The 16,378-nt window shown below is 57.0% G+C and overlaps 1 protein-coding gene across 3 annotated transcripts in view; it reads right to left on the bottom strand.

Moving 5' to 3' along the window:
• Positions 1 to 295: 295 nt before the first annotated feature.
• The window catches only part of Zfpm1 (zinc finger protein, multitype 1), a 56,233-nt gene continuing 40,150 nt past the window's right edge, over positions 296 to 16,378 (bottom strand). The window contains exons 4-10 of one of the 3 annotated variants that reach the window (NM_001242627.1): positions 13,282 to 13,415; positions 5,165 to 5,264; positions 3,584 to 3,790; positions 2,897 to 3,127; positions 2,527 to 2,622; positions 2,295 to 2,441; positions 296 to 2,123 (exon numbers count right to left, since the gene is read on the bottom strand). In NM_001242627.1, the coding sequence (NP_001229556.1) occupies positions 358 to 2,123; positions 2,295 to 2,441; positions 2,527 to 2,622; positions 2,897 to 3,127; positions 3,584 to 3,790; positions 5,165 to 5,264; positions 13,282 to 13,415 (2,681 nt within the window). In that variant the 3' untranslated portion in view covers positions 296 to 357. Of the gene's footprint in view, positions 2,165 to 2,294; positions 2,442 to 2,526; positions 2,623 to 2,896; positions 3,128 to 3,583; positions 3,791 to 5,164; positions 5,265 to 13,281; positions 13,416 to 16,378 lie in introns of all 3 variants that reach the window. The other 2 variants (XM_087595215.1, XM_087595216.1) reach the window with 2 other exon arrangements.

Here is a 16,378-nt window from a genome sequence, read left to right as displayed (position 1 = left end):
TCTGGTTAAGAGTTACAGAGTTGGAGAACAGGCATTTTTACTTTTTCAGGGGACCAAGCAAAGTGGCAAAGCAATGGCTAGACTGCCGTTGGTTGGGTTCTGCCAAACATGCCAACAGCTGGCCAGCATAGTGGCAGGGCTACGGGTGAGCTAGAAGCAGAGAGAAAGAACTCTACATAGGGCGGTTGAGCCCCTGGAATGGGCTAGGTCCTGGAGGAAATAAACGGTGGGGTGCACAAGCTGGGGTATGGAATGAAGCCCACTAGATCTAAGACAACAGGGCGGCCCGCCAGCGAACTTAGCACACTGAACGTCTTTATTAAGTGTCAAGGGTCCCGGTGGTGCGGCCCCACAGTCTCACTTTACGTGCTCGGCAGCGTGAGAAGAGCAGTAATACTTCTTGTGTGCGATGAAGGTGGACAGACTGCTGAACCTGATGTTGCACAGGCGGCAGTAGCGGTGGCCGCCACCACCACCCGGTGCAGGAGCGGGCGCAGGCGGGCCCTTGCAGGATGTCCGAGCGCCTTGATCGGCCTGGTCAGAAGGCGTGTTCTCGGGAGCAGGGGAAGGAGAGCGCGGTGCGCGGCCGTCTGGGCTGTCGCGCGGAGCACGCTCCGCAGCTGTGCGGGGCTCAGCGCCTGGGCTGGCCGCGGGCTTGGCCACCTGCAGGCCGTGTGCCTGGCGCAAATGCTCGACCAGGTCGCCGCGAACGCGCCCGTTGGGCGGGCAGTAGGGGCAGAGGGCGGTGGTGCGCAAAGGTGCGGCGGGGCACGAGTACTTCTTATGAGCCAGGTAAGCTTCGAGGCTGTGGAAGCTTACGCGACACGCGGTACACTCGTGGTAGTCGGCCAGCGCGGGCAGAGCAGTAGGTGTATCCGGGGTCTGGCGACGCGGCCGCTTGCTCAGGTCAATGGGGCCGTCGGGGACTGGGCCCGGAGAGGGCGTGGGGGCTGGGCCAGCGCTCGCGCTCGCGGGTCTGGGAGAAGAGGGCAGCTCCGCCGTAGGGGAGGATACAACCGGCACCGGGGCCGGCCCTGCTGCTGGGGGCGGGGCACCGGCTGCGGGCAGCTCGTACAGTTTGCGACGCCGGCGCGTGCGCACGGGCGGAGCTGTCAGCGCGGGAGCCGCGGGTCCCGGAGCCGGCGTGGGTACGGGTGGCCGGCGCGGCGGAGGGTCGTGGCGTGAGGCGCAGTAGTAGCGCTTGTGCACAGTGTAGGTTTCGTGGCGGCTAAACCGGATGTTGCAGGCCTCGCACAGCGTGCGGCTGGGATCGTCCTCTGCATCGTCTACCGAGCTGCCCGGGCTCTGGCTGCCCTCGCTGCCCCGGCCCGCAGTCTCGGCCTCAGGAGTGGTCGCGCCACTCGCCTCTTCCTCTCGTGGCCCGGGCCCGGGCGATGAGCGTGGCGGGTCTGGCTCTGCAGCGACACCTGCAGGCGCGCGGGCCGAGCCTGTGGCTGCTTTGGGTCTGCGCACAGCGGGCGGGTCCTCGGGCGCGCGGCGGCCCGAGCAGTAGAGACGCTTGTGCACATAGAAGTTGTTGATATTGTTAAAGGTGATCTCGCATTCAAAGCACGTGGCGCCCTTAGTCCCCGGGAAGAGGCCTGTGGGCGTTCCCGCCACTCCGGAGCTCCCTGCGCCCTGCTGTAGCCGGTTGTGTACCAACTCAGACATCTTGGCCAGGATCTCCGAAGCCTGTGGTGCTGCAGGGACAGTGGTTGTGCCCGCGTCCGGACCGAACACATATTGTGGCAGGAAGAGCGTCCCGGCCATTGTTAGTTCTCCCGGCCCAGGGCTAGAGCCAGGCGTGGGGCTGGACAGTTCTGCCTTCACCCTGACTGGATTGGGGCTATGTGGTGAAGGCGTCCGAGACGGAGCCTGGGGACCTGGCTCTCCCGGACCTGAGGCACGGGCGGCTTCAGGTTCCTCTGCAGCTTCCACTTTGATGGTCCTGGGGGCTGCAGGGGACTCGCTGCTGCCCCCATTTTGGGGGGGCACTCTGGTCTCTCCGTTGGTGACTTCGGCCAAGGCTTTACTGTCCAGTCCTGAGGATGGGGTGGGTGCCTTGTCAGCGGGAACCAGGGGACTGTGCCTCAGCGAATGCTGTTGGAAGCCTGTCAGGCTGTCTATAAGAACACAGGGCTGCATGTCAGGCCCAGGGCAGGCCCTAGGTAGGATGTGGTAGGCAGAAGGGATTTAGGACCAGGGTTGACAAGGACACCATGTATTGCCTATGGACAAGCCCCCTCCCCTCCCACTTATCAGAGGGGCAGTGAGGCCCCAGTATGGCTGCTTACCTGAAGGAAGTTTGGCTGCTGGGTGTCCAGCCCCTGGTGAGTAGATCTCACCCTTGGAGCCTGGCTGGCACACCATGTGGTTGGTCACCAGGTGGCTGTAGAGGATGTCCCTTGTGGTGGATATGAAGCCACAGTTGTGACAGACACCTGTAGGCCACGCTGTTGTGATCAGGTTCCTGAGGCTGAAGTATAGCCCCAGAGACCCCATCCCAGCCCTCTCCAGCCCACCTACCGCTGAGTGTGTCCGTGTGCACCTTGAGATGGCGTTCACAGTTGGCCTTGGTGGTGAAGGCTGACAGGCAGATGAGGCACACGAAGGGGCGCTCTCCTGGAACATAGAGATGGGTCCCAGTGACAAGGAAGGAACACTGGGCCCTGGCCCTTCTTGTTTCACATCAGCCACATGCTTCCCAGGGTCCAGGCACACACCCAGCCCTTTATTAAGTGTGCATGTAGCCACAGGTAAGCCTTGTGCTAGGCTGTAGAGAGGGACAGGGGAGCTGCGTGGCGTGAGTGGCAGAATAAGCGTTCCTGAGCACCAGCGTGGTGCACAGCTTGGATCTGCCAGGGCAGCGAGGCCAGGAGCAGGCACAGGCACTCACCGCTGTGACTGCGCATGTGGATCTCCAGCGAGCTGGCGCTGGGGCAGCTCTTCCGGCACTGGGGGAAGGGGCAGATGCGCTCGTTGGGGTAGGTTTCCTTGGGCTTCTCTTCAGTCGCTGAGACAGGGGAGCTGGCCCGCTGGCGGCTGGCACAGTAGTAGAGCAGGTGGGCTTGCAGGTTCCGCTCACTGCGGTACCAGATCCCGCAGTCTTTGCAGGGGAAGACGTCCTCTGGTAGGGCAGGGTACACATGGGCATGAGGTACCTTGATAGCCCCAGGCTGAGGTACTGACTTCTCATTGTGTCCCTGAAGGCCCTGTCTTGTTGTAGGACTCACCAGGCTCTGGGGATTCCCCTGTGCCTGCACAGGGGCCGTGGGGACTCAGCTCCTGCTGCTGCCTTTGGGCATGCATTACCCAAAACCCGCCGCCACCTTCTCTTTCTGCTGCATGTTCCTCATCTGGCCTGCACCCTCCCTGTGGTAGCAGGCCATGTGCAATCTTCTAGCACTCAGGTCACCTGCCTTAGCTGGGTGCTGCCCTTCAGTTCAGTGTCTGACTGGAGCAGAATTCATCTGCAGAGTGTGTGTGTGTGTAAACTGGACCTCTTGAATGCTGACACCTAGGACCTGCCCTGCCCTCTGACTCAGTGTCACCCAAAGTCTGCCCCAGGGAGTCGCATACTCACTGTTGATGACTGCAGTAGCAAGGATGGACGCCATACCAGCCTGCTGGGGCAGCAGCTGGATGTCGGTGTGCACTGGACCTGAGCTTCCAGCTTCCTCTGGCTCCTGCACAGGGTGTTTGGGAGTACCGTGGGGCTCGGCCACAAGGAGCACGTGTAGTAGTCCACCAGAAGGCACTGCTTTGGTAACCCTGCACCAGAGGGCATCATCTGTAGGGTACAGGCATTTATGATGCTGGCTCCAGTGATTCTGGCCCTATAATGGGGTCCTTCCCTTTATCTCCCATACTGGGGCCCCACCATATTGCCAGGGATGGGTGAAGCCAGGCAAAGGGCAGGAGGTGGCTGCATTCAGGTTCACAGTCATGGCTGGCTGGATTTGTGGAGTGCTAGCCTGTGTCTGAGGCAAGCTCCCATATCCAGTAAAAGGGTAGATATGGAACTGGCAGGGATAACTGAGGGGGATCTTGTGTAACCACTTGGTTGGGGTGGAGGGCTGTCCCAACACAGGGGCCTCCAGAACAAGCAGGCTTTCAACCTGTTGGGAATGGGCCAGGTGCTGTTCCCATAGTGGCCTGTAGAAGGCAGCATCAATCAACAAAACCCAGGTGACCTGGGCCAGCAGTTCTGCTTTGTGGCCTGGAACCCTGAGGCTGCTGGCCTCAGTCCCAAGCCAGTGGCCACTCCCAGCAGAAGGTGGGAAAAGAAAGGAGAGTATGCGTGTCCTAAGGTGGCAGTAGGAGCTGGGCTGTAGTGTAGAGCCTGTGTAAGTCCCATTCTGGGGCAAGTGATACAGGAAAAACCACCCATCAATGTCCACAAGATTTCTGTGGTCACTATGACCCTGTCTGCAGACCACACCCAGGTCATGCCACCTTTATCAGCATCAGCCCTATAAGAACCTCTGTCTTTTGTGGTCAGCCTGCTTGGGCAGAACTGTGCACAGGGCAGATTGCTTGCCCATATCCAATCTGGTGTCGGGGAGTGTTCCTTCCTATCGCAGGCTGCCTTCTGGCTGCTGTCTCTGGTCCCTAGAGCATCCATTGGTAGGACTGGGAACATGACCCCTGTGCCCTGCAGTGTTGGCCAAGGTGCCATGAACCTGACTTCAACCCTCAATACCTTCTGCTTCCGCTGAGGGGCTACTCAGGAGCTGACTTCAAGGACAAAACTTCCAGAACATTTATTTTAGCAAACAGAATGAGCTGAGGGAAGACCCCTTTTGCACCCTAACTCTTAGAAGGTTGGACGGTGGGGGCGACGTGTCAAATAGGATGAAATCATTTGGCCACAGCCTCTTCCCCATTTCCTATATGGAGCAACAAACTGGAAGGCAAGGGACTCGCCCAAGTCCCACAACTAGCTCTCGTGTCAGTGGATGTGATGCACCTGGGACTGCAGCTCCTAAGATTGTCCACCATCCTCTCAGATGGGGTTCAGGGCGCTCGCTCAAGCAGTCTGACTGTCACTGTCACCCAGATAAGCTGGTGTCCTTTTAAGATCTGCATCAGACAGAGTCAAGTGACCCTGACTTCTGAAAGACCTTAGACGGGAGGGAGGGAGGTAGGCACATGAGACACAGACCCTTCCTGTAGATCTCGGAGTTAGCTTCTTCTTCAGTTAGGGCCTGGGGCAGCATCCTTAGCCAGCAGCTCTCATCCACCATCAGGGTCAGTGCCGGGCCCTAGGGAAGAGAGGGGCAGGGAAGGATCAGCCTATGCAGGAGTGTGTCATGGGCTTGGCTGTGTTGTGCAGTGGTGGCTTAGCAGCAGGACCTGTGCAGTTCAAACACTGATGTCTGGAGGCATGGCGGGGAGCTGTGCTTTCAAGGCTAGGTACTAGTCTCCTCTGGGGGCAAAGCTCCAGAGAGATCCAGCATGGAACTGGCAGGGATAACTGAGGGGGGATCTTGTGCATCTAGCGCCTGCAGATGTGTGTTCCCTTCCTGCCACAGCACAGGGCTGCTGGCACCAAGGGCATGGCCCATGTCACACAACTGCCGGATGCCTGCAGATAGGCAGACAGACAGACACAGAGACTATCTTCGTATAGTACTTTTACCCCATCCATTCACTGAAAGCACTGGCCTTTCCCTGGGTTTGGCTGCCCCAACCCAGACCATCTGTGTTGCTGGGGACTGAGGGGTGGTGGGTAGCTGAGGCTGTCTGCCCTCCTCGCCATCCTATTGGCCAGGAAGCTGAGGCAGGGGGAAGGGTAGGGGCCGGGGTAGAAGCTGTGCACACTTCCTCTGCAGCTCAGTCTGAACCTGGAAGGAAAGCGCTCTGGGCTCAGCCCCCCAGGGCCACCAAAGCTGCTTGTTTCCTGCCCCCATACCCTGGCTGTCGGCCCAGCAGCAGAGGAAGCGCACGTGGCCGTGTCTCTGTGCAGCCCAGGCTGGAAGGCTGGAAGGCTGGAAGGCTGGAAGGCTGGAAGGCTGTGATTTGGTCTCACTTGGAGGATGAGATACGGCCGGTGGCAGGCAGGGACAGCAGAGGCCCAGTCCTGTTTGTCCTTGGAGGGTGGGTGACTACTACTGCCCCCCAGGGCAGCTCCCCGCCTGTGGGGCTGTTCCCAGCCATTTGGGCACTACGTGTGAAAGGAGAGCACGCCCGTGTATCATTCTGTCTGTCATTTGCTGCTTTATTCAAATAATGCCTTTCAACCAGAAACCTGCACCTCAAGAACTTTTAGCCGAGGCCCAGAGCCATTGCTCACTCCAGGCTCTTAGGAACCCCTGCATGTTCATGGCCATCAGCTCACTGGGTAGGAAAGACAAACAACTGCTGGGATAGGAGGAGAAACAGGCTGCTAATTGTATGGTCACTGCCAGCCCAGTACTTGGCATTCCTGAGTTCCTCCTGTGTGGTGCCCACATAGGCTCTGGGGCCAAACATCAGGGTCTAGCTCAGGTTTGACCTTTCCCCTGTGACCCCTGTGGACCAACTCTTCACAGACCCCGCTCACATGGCATACACAGAGCCAGCAAGATAAGGCCTGCTAGCTGGGAACTCCCGGTGGCCATGAGGTCATGACAGCCCAGCCAGCTGGACACTCCCAGTGGCCATGTACCATGAGGTCATGACAGCCCAGCCAGGTGGCTTCCACGTCACCTGCTTGCTGCCACGTGGCTTGTCATGTGGAGATAAGCTGGCTCTGAGTCCCAGCAGGTGACACCTGCATCTCTGGCCTCAGTTTCCTATATACTAGCAAGGTGAGGCCCACATGACAAAGTTGCTGTCACGATAGGAGGAGGGAACCCCCTTCCTTGTCCTGCCACCATTTATGGGGTGTGCGTGGGGAGGGCTGTGGGCCAGGCAGGCCACTCCCTCTCTGGTCCTTTCTGCCCTGGCACAGGTGATTGGGAGCACACAGGAAGCCCTCAGAGCTGCACAGTGGCCATGGCTGCTTATGTATGCTTTGCTTGATCGATGACAGGAACAGGAAGGCATCTCTGGACCCAGGTACGAGCCTTGCATCCTGGACCTTGCTGGCAACTGCCACACGTCCACTGAGGGAGTGCATTCTACCCAAGAGCCTGCTTCAGGTCTGCTGGCTCAGGAGGGTGACTCCTGATTCTTGGTGGGTAACTTGTGGACTCCCAGGGATGCAGGGAATAGGGGAGCTTCAAGGTCATGGGTGGATAGGGAGTAAACCCCAGGATGATGCAGCAGATGGGGTGTGGGCAGCCACATTGGGGACCTCTGACTCTCACAGCCTAGCTGTTCCTGGCCTGAGCGGATGGCTGTCGGTGAGGTGGCTGGGTCCGGCCCTCCCTGCCTCAGCCTTCCAGGTCTCTAATGAATATTAATGAGCAGAGGGTGAGAAAATTAATCTGCCTGATCCTCTGATGGGTGCTGTGGTAACGATATGAAATCTAATTATTCGTCCCAATATTTCTAAACCCTCAAACTGAGACTGACAGCCTCGCGGTCGGTTTAACGCTTATCGCTCCCCGGAGCAGCATGTTCACCGCATGATAAAACCACGCGCGCGCCACTTTGCTGACGCTGCACAAGCCGCTCCTTCTGTGGAGGTCCCAGTGCAGGGGACAGCATACCGCACCCCCAGCAGCACAGTGGCATGGGTGCAACCTTGGGGAGCAGAGCTAGGAGGGAACTAGTGGCTGCTGTTCATAATCACATCAAGTCCCCAGGGAAACAGCTCGTGAGATCCTGGACCTCCTTGCAGGGTCCCCTGTGCTCCCTGGGCTGTCACTGCCCTGCATCGGGACAGTTGGGGTTTGGGACATGGTTTTGCATTCACTCTTCTCCCTGTCTGGGTCTCTTAGGATCCGCAGGAGGGACTCAGCCCCAAGCTCCTCTTCGTCTGTTCAGGTGTGTCTGGGTCAGAGAAGAGCCCTGGCACTTGTCCCACTTGCTGCCCCTTGAGCCGTCATTTGTCTCTCCCTCCTGGCTCCAACTCCCCCTGCCCCCAGCCTAGGATGACATCAGCCACTTTAAATTCTCCTGTGGATCTGAGCCTGCTCCTGTTCCCCCAACAAAGAGGTCAGTGTTCGACTCTGTGGGCTGATAGCCATCAGAACCCATATCTGAGCGCCATCGGCTGTGACAGTTCTATCTGAGGCTCTTCCCAAACCTTGCTGTTCATAAAGCCATTTTTAGGGAAGGTGGGTCCTCTCGGGTGGGCGGCTTGGCCCAGAAATGGTATCCCACACTGCGCTCTGGACTTCAGGCCCCCTTATGTTAGAGAACCAGTGCTGAGGCCTGTGGCCAGAGGGTGACTGATTAGGACCTCTCTCCTACTGACCCACCCTTCATTCACAGCGATGGCACCTATGGCTCCTTGCTTTTTCCCGGGTGCCCACCGCCCACCTCATGGGTGTAGGGTTGAGGCCCACCGAGACTACACACTGTGTACACGGGGTTAGAACCAAAGTCTGAGAAGTTCTGCCTCATCCCAGTCATTGCTCATCCATGCACTCGTCCCTCAGTCCCTGAAGGCCACCTGGGCCTATCAAGGGGCAGGGACAGTAGGAGACAAGGGACCAGCAAACGTCAGGCCTGGGCTCACTGTCAACTGCATTTCGTGTTGCGAGAAGAGCCACGGATGATGCTTGGCTGTCACAGGCAGAGCAATGAGGGAAGACGTCACCTGTGGGAGTGTCACTGGTCATGCCATCCTTGCCAGCCACCCCTCTGTGTGGGGTGGGCACTGCTGCTCACCTCCTGGTCCCCAACCTTTTATCTCAGGCTGGCTTTGGGGCCCGAGGATGGAGCTAGCTGCAGGCAGGTCTGAGGCCATAGTTGCTACAGCTCAGGAGCAGATAGAGGAGCCTGACATATTTCCTAAACTCCTACCATGGCAGCCAGGGAAACGAAACACGGAGAAGAAGGGTGCTCAGGCCACCACAAGGCCAGCAGCAGACCTAGACGGGGTCTGATGGATGAGCCAAATGTTACTGCTGACTATACCAGTCTCTGTGGACTGGGCAGAATGGTGGCTTCACAGATGTCACCAGAATTGTGAGCGTGACCTCATTTAGAGAAAAGGACTTTGCATATCTGAGTTCAGAGTCTCCTATGAAAATATAAAATTACCTGGAACAGGGTTGTCCCAATAACAAGTGACGTAAGAAAGAGAAGAGGCAAGGGAGATGGAGACACATGAGGGCCAAAGGTCCTGGGGCCACCAGAAGCCTTAGGCAGAGTCTGCCTCAAAGACCACAAGACCCACCCTGCCCCTTAGGACAGTGGTCTCTGTCTTCAGCCATGACAGAGTACACAGGTTGTGGCACTCAGGGCATGTCTGTGCCTGCTGTCAGGATATGCCAGGCAGCCATTTTCCAGATGAGGTTCCTCAGGCTGGGCTGCTGTCTCTTTAAGGTGGGGCTTGGAATGCTTCAGCAAAGCAGGGCTCAAACAGTGTACGCTCACATCTGGGTAGGACAGCAGTGGGCACAGCTGGACCGCATGTCCTGGAGGGGAGATGCCTTTCCTGGTACCCTCCCCTTCCTGTTACAGACTTGAGTGAAAACCCAGCACCCGGGGGCAAGGCCCTGGGTTCAGTCCCCAGCTCAAAAAAAAAAAAAAAAAAAAAAAAAAGACCAAAAACCCAGCACCCTCTGAAGTCCCGTAAGGTGAGTCTGGGCTTTGCCATGCTAGCCTAGGCGCCCTCACTCCATCCCCAGGTGAGAGGACCCAGGCCATTAGGGGTTGGCCATTCCACACTTAAGTCTGGGCCCACATCGTCCCACTCAATCTTTCTAGCATCTTTTTTTTTTTTTTTGGTTCTTTTTTCCGGAGCTGGGGACTGAACCCAGGGCCTTGTGCTTCCTAGGCAAGCGCTCTACCACTGAGCTAAATCCCCAACCCCTAGCATCTTTTCTTAATGCATCACCGCCACCCCGCTCAACAGTCAGGGCGCTCTCCTGGTCTCACTGATGCTACGGTGAGCTCCTGCCAAAGGAAGCAAGCTGAGCAGGCAGACCAGCATGGCCAGGCTGGGGTGCAGGGCCATGCGCTCACCATCCATCTACCCTCCCACCCACCCATTCATCCACCTGCTTACCCACCCATTTACCACCCATCTAATCACTTGTCTATCCGTCCACTCACCCCCTTACCTCTGTCTGATCACCTGTCCACCCACGCACGTACCCATTTATGAATACATGAGTACCCATTCACTTATCCATCAACCTATCCACTATTCATTCACCCACCCACCTAAAATCCATCTACTCATCTTTCCATCCATCCATATAACATTTACGCATCCATACCCACCCATCCACCCACCCGTCTGTCCATCTATTCGTCCATCCATCCACCTAACCAAACACCCACCCTCCCACCTGTCTGTCCATCTATCTATCCGTCTGACTCTCCATCCACCCACCCATCCTTTACCCATCCACTCTTCCATTCACTTACCCGACTCTATGTGCTCACCCACTCATTCACCCATCCGTTCACCCACCCATCTGTCCATCCGTCCGTCCACTTTGGCACCGTCATCTCCTCTCTCATTGCTGTCTGTTGTGAGCTGTGACCTAGGAGGCTTTTCAACTGTCCTCTTACAGGCATGAAAACCATAGCAAGCGATAAAGACAAGACTACCAACTCTCCACTCGGAGCTGTGACTCAGTTTCCTTCCTGATATCTGGTGTGGGTAGGAGCGTTGGGGGGGGGTTCTCTTCCAACTCGTCCCCATGGTGAGCAGCCCCCCAGCCTAAGAGAAGCCCGGGAAACGACCCCATATCTACATGCGCCCCCTCCTCCTTCTCTAAGGGGAGAGGAGGAACTGCCTGGTGGCTGATAGGGCCATGGGGCAGGAGGCAACTTCTTCCTTAGGCTGCAGGGAGAACTGGGACCCATCAGCCGAACTCGATAAGAGCGCGCTGAATGTTAGCAAAAATATTTAGACAATAAGCGAAGTATTGCAAAGGCGCCATATCTTTCAGAAATCAATCATCTGTACCGTGTGTCTGGACGCTTGGCGCCAAGGCAGAGATAGTGCCTCACTGGGGAGATAAGGGTTAATCAAGGATTTAATTCTGTGAGATAGAGGGGAGCGAGGGAGGAGCTTCCTCCCTCCCTGAGTGCCTCAGAGGCAGGAACTGTGCTGCTCTGGCCACAGCTTCTTCACCTCAGTGGAGACTCTACCTCCCAGCCTTCTCGGGCTGAGCCACGCCAGGACACACGAGGAGCAGAGGGTGGCAAGGCCCGGGGCTCTTGTAGAAAGGGGGTGGCATGCAGGTGGCAGGTAAAACGTCTGAGCACAGGGGCTGGGTTCTAGTTCTTCCTTAGCTCTCTGGAGCCCGGAGACTTGGCCAGAGCCTCAGAGTCCTAGCTTTGTCATCTATGAAGTGGGGACTTCATGGGCTAACGACATGGTTCAGTGAGTAAAGAGGCTTGTCGCTAAGGCTGGCAGTATGAGTTCAATCCCTGGGCTCACAAGGTAGAAAGAACAAACCAACTCCTCTAAGTAGTCCTCTGAGCTCTACATGTGTGTGTGGGCATATATGGATGGACAGGTGGGGAGAGAGACAGACAGAGACAGAATTTTAAAAAGTGGGGACAGTGGCCTGCCTCCTAGGGTTGGGGGAGGTTGCCATGTGGAGTGTGCCTGAGACATATTTTGTCATAGCTTTGTATCCTCAAGGAATACAGAGGAGACAGGCACAGCACCAGGACCTGCCTCGCAAACCTGCCTTTGCTCCTGTTGCTACATGCGGCTTTTCCTGACTGAAGTCTGGAGACGGGGGTTCCAGGTCCTGCTTGCATACTGACTCCTTTCTGACTGACCAGTGCCAACAGTCTCCAAGTCACTTGCTGTGCACAGCACACATGACACACCCACCCTGCATAGCCACTTTGAAAGAAAGCCCTGGCTTCCTTCCTCCTGGACCTTAATCCGCTGCTCTGTGACATCCCTCCCTGGACCTTGGGCCGCCTGCATCCTCAGGCTCTTCCAAGTATGTACAGGGTCAAGTACCACTCACTCCAGACCACTCTCTCAATCCACCACGCTGCCAGCAGGCAAGGGATCAACTCCTACCTCACAGTGCAGCCTGACTTGACCCTCTCTTCAGGTCTAGGCCTAAAGGAAGCCCCTGGATTCCAGGTGACCTGCCTGTGGTCCCAAGGACTGAGGAAACTGACTCTGAGCAGGAAGGATCTACCTGGAATACAGCAAGCAGGAAACCTACGGTGGACACGCTCAGTTCAGAGCTAGCTCCTACTCTTACTGGACAGTCTGGGACAAGAGCCCTATCCTGGTGGCTGGAAGACTGTGCGGCCAGTAGATGGTATATTTGAACCCAGTGAGCACAGATTCTGAGCGGTGGTGGTCTGCTGCTCCCCGCTGCCTGTGGACACTGTGCCCGTCTGTGCTCCTGGGTATTTATGACGCGAGCCTGCGTCGTCATGAATGTGCGCAGTGTCCTGGCCTCCGGGTGCTGGGGAAGTCTAGCCTAGAGTCTCAGCCTTCCCCACAAAGGGCACTAAGAAGGCAGCCTGGGGCTCTCAGAGCAAGGACCCCAGAAGCATGTGACACTGGCTAGCCGGTGAATACCTTGGATAGATCCACACTCTAATTCCACATCAGGAAACAGGGCCTGCACCACAGTACTCTGGGAGGGGGTACTTCATCTTAGGACCGACAGGACTAGTCAAGAGGCCTTTGCCATTTTGTGTCTGTGGACACTGCCCAGTCCTGCTCATTTGCTGCCTACACGGCTGCCCTAGGTTGTACCCACCCAGGTCTCGGTGTCCTGGTGTCCTTTCCCATCTGAAATGATTTCGAAAGGAACCCAGCCATCCCAGCAGGAGGAGGCCAGGCCGACTTGCTACAACAGAAGCTGCCTCAGAAGCGAGTCCAAGACAAAAGGCAGCATGGCTGTGTCAGGAAGGAGGCTGCCTTAGGAACTCTGTGCCAGGCAGGGTTGCGATGGTGAGGAAGCTTCTGCAGTGCTGGGAAGCCACACCCACCCAGCACCTGCTCCCCGTCAGAAGGAACTTCTTCCCTTCTGCTTTGGATCTCCTTCCTTTTCTCTGCTGGGCTCCACTACAGCTCCTGTAGGAAGTGCCCCTGGGATGGATCCCCAAAGCACAGTGTTACCCCTTCCGAGGTTCCCCAGGAAGTCCCTCCCTTTTACCCTTGCCTCTTTGGGTTCCACCAAAGTTCCCTGCCAGAAAGACAAGAGGTTTGGTCGGCCAGCGCGGGGCTCAGCTTCTTACCGGTTCTTCTCTCTCAGGGGATAAAGCTCTGGTCTGAATGCTCCCGTAGAATGGGCCCCAGGACAGACCCTCAGTGAGGCTCAGTCGGGCCCGCACACACCTCTGCCCGTCCTGCAGTGCCAGTTCCAGCTCCTCTGAAAGGAAACAAATGGGTGAGGTAGCTGCTAGGTGACCCCCAAGTCCCCGCTTCCGGCCTGGTTCTAGGGCCAGACCTTTGCCCTTTTTGAGAACATGCGGGGTTGTAGAAACACCACGAAGACATGGACGGGCAGGCCACACCATGGCCTTGGTCACAGTCTGCAGCACCTGTGTGTGAGCCATTACTGTGTGCTAGGCTGACTGGCAGCCCTTCACAAGACATCACCCATGACTGTGAATGTTCCTTGCATGTGGGACAAAGTCTTCAGACACCACTAGATTAAAGATCATGAGATCAGATCACCCTGGATTAGCAGGTATTCTAAATAAAAGATGGTGTCCCTAAGACGAGTGGATGGATAAGGCAGAACCAGAAGGTTCTGTGCCGGCTGAGGCTTTTAGAACTTTTGGTCGGCTGTGGCAGAACACTGAGGCAGGGAGGAGGAGCTCCTTGGTGACTGACGGGTGTTAGTTGTGGGACACACGGACACCTGGCCAGCCACCAGCCCTACTTGAGCCTCCATTTTCTTTAAAGGATGTGGGGGCATGGTCATGTCCTCAAAGGGTGGTGCTTCCCCAGGGCACACAGCCTCTGCCCTGTCTGCCTGCTCCCTAGGCTGCCAGCCTGTGGAGGCCTCACATGGCCTGGCCTGGTCCCCTGGCCAGAGTGCTGTGGCGGCCCCACTTCCTGGAGCCCATCAGGCAGGCTGTGGTCTTAATGGGCGCGATCATCAGATAACTGGCCAGCTAATGGTGGAGATAAGGTGTAAATACGGCAGGAGGCCCCGTGGAGAGCTGTAACTGGGCCTTTGTCTTCCCGGGGCTGATAAGATGGCAGTGGACCAGGACTGGAGGCCAAGGAGGCCTGCACCCCTTTATCAGCCTGGGAGTGGGAGAGGGGCTGAAAGGCCAAAAGGCAAGCTCTACACTTCCTAAAAGCTAACAGTCCTCTGCAGCTCACCCAGGACACTGTCCTGGTGCAGGGCTGTCCCACTGGCTCCCTCCCCTCCCCTTCTAGAATTAGAGAGTTCTCCGGAGAGTCTATGCTTACAGCTTAGCCACCAGGAGTCCTACCCAGGTGTCAGGGGACAAGGGGACGGGTGTCCCTGGACCTTAAACAGACAGTTAGGTTACCTAGCCCCACTTCCACTCTGTGTGTAGAACATTCCTCAGGGGATGGGGCCTGGCCCCTTGCAGGAACTCCCTGTTACAAGGATACCTTCATCTGAGGCTGTGTCCTCCTAAATTGGGGTACAAGGAAGGGAGGCAGTCCATGCAGGTTACCCTGAGGGTGTGGTATGACACAGGCCGTCCCACAGACATACCTGTCCATGATGCTACCCTGGCAGCCAGAGCCTCTTAGACAGCCTGGGCTCCAGCTTGCTTCCAGCCCCCCTGGGGAAGGAGGAGGTCGGTGCCACCCCTCGCTTACCCACCAGCAAACGGCCCCGCACCCTAATCAGAGTTCACGGCCGCAGCCCAGTCTTCCAGATAAGACATGCCTGGCATTTCCCACGGCAGCCATCCCATCCTCTGGGTATCACGCTCTGCCAGAGAGGGCTGGTTGCTGATAAGGGCTGTGGTCCCTCTCCCAGGGGGGAAGCACCACGTCTGCACTCAGGGACTGGAAAGCCTGGGAGAGGTGGCGATGTACAACAATTACTATGGTAACACACTTGTCTGTTCAGGGTCCAGGTCAGCCAGTCTGAGGCTGCCTCTTGAGGCAGATTGGTTATGGGAGGGCAGCTGACCTCATCCTCGGCACCTTGTGCCCAGCAGCTCTGGCGATGTTCGACAGCTACTTACATAACCTAGTTCCTGCCCCAACCACTTGCAGCCGAAAGACAGCCAGCACCCAGCAGACTCGCTCCTAGCAAGTAAACCAGCACGAGAGAAGTGTGGTCTGAAGAAGCTGGTTTTTACCAAGGACCTGACTGCACGGGAGAGAGCCTAGGGCTTAGTGATGGGATGCCACTGGGGTGCGACGACGGTGGTCACAGAAAACCTAGGCTGGTGTGGCATGATCTAGTCTCTGGGTTTGTGGCACACAATTACTGTCACAGAGTTTGGAGGGTATCTGGGGGCAGGGACTGGGGCCACAGCCTCTATCTAGGAACAAAGTAAATGTCCAGATGGCTCTCATGGGCACAGGCAGCTCCATGGCGGGCGGTCATGGTGGCTTCCAACCTCATCCAGGCCCTGGCCACCTGTTCCCTCAGCTGGAGAATAGAGAATATGCCTTTATCTCTTAAAACTCACCATCCTAACGTGAACCCTGGCCCCATTTCTGTGTCAGCCCAGCACCAGACACGACTTGCAGGACTCCTCCAAGCATACTTGGGAAGCTGAGGCTCAGTGAGCAGCGTCTGAAGTGCTCGTGGAGGAGTCGTGACTCACTTAACAACCTTAGTACCCGTCTGAGGGAGGGTGGGAGGGAGCAGCCGCCTTCTTCCAGGCCTGAAATATTTTGGCTTTGGCCTGCACTTCCCTATGCTCTGTGGTGAACCTTTGACAGGAACTGGGCTGTCACTCCAGGTCCAGCACTGGGTCAAGGGCTACTTCATTCAGGTAAACAACTGTCTGCATTGCTTCCCAGAACACGTGCTGGGACTTAATTGCATTCCCTAGAAGCGTCTTCAAGGAACCTGATGCATATTTATCTGTTTACAATGTCAGTCACGCATGGCCCTCGAGGTATTCACCACCACCACCACCCCCCTTCCCAGAACAGAAGCCCAGGGTCTACTTCCTTGGCTGGAGCCTGGCTGGGGTGGGGGTGGGTCTGGCCATTGTTGGGGTGCTCTGGGCAGCAGCACTGGTGTCCAAACTACCAAGTCCTGCCACTACCCTAGTGTCTGTGTTCCTGTCCCATCAGAGCCTGTTTACTGTGCTGTGGAAGAGGCGTGCGTCTGCTGGCTAAAGGTCTGTGTTTACCACAGTGCCGAGACTGGCCTCACAG

Source organism: Rattus norvegicus, chromosome 19 (genome assembly GCF_021556685.1).
Source record: "Rattus norvegicus strain SHRSP/BbbUtx chromosome 19, alternate assembly SHRSP_T2T, whole genome shotgun sequence".
In the NCBI taxonomy this organism is placed as follows: Eukaryota; Metazoa; Chordata; class Mammalia; order Rodentia; family Muridae; genus Rattus; species Rattus norvegicus.
Note: the sequence above shows the minus strand (reverse complement) of the source record. Positions and strands in the feature narration are given on the sequence as shown.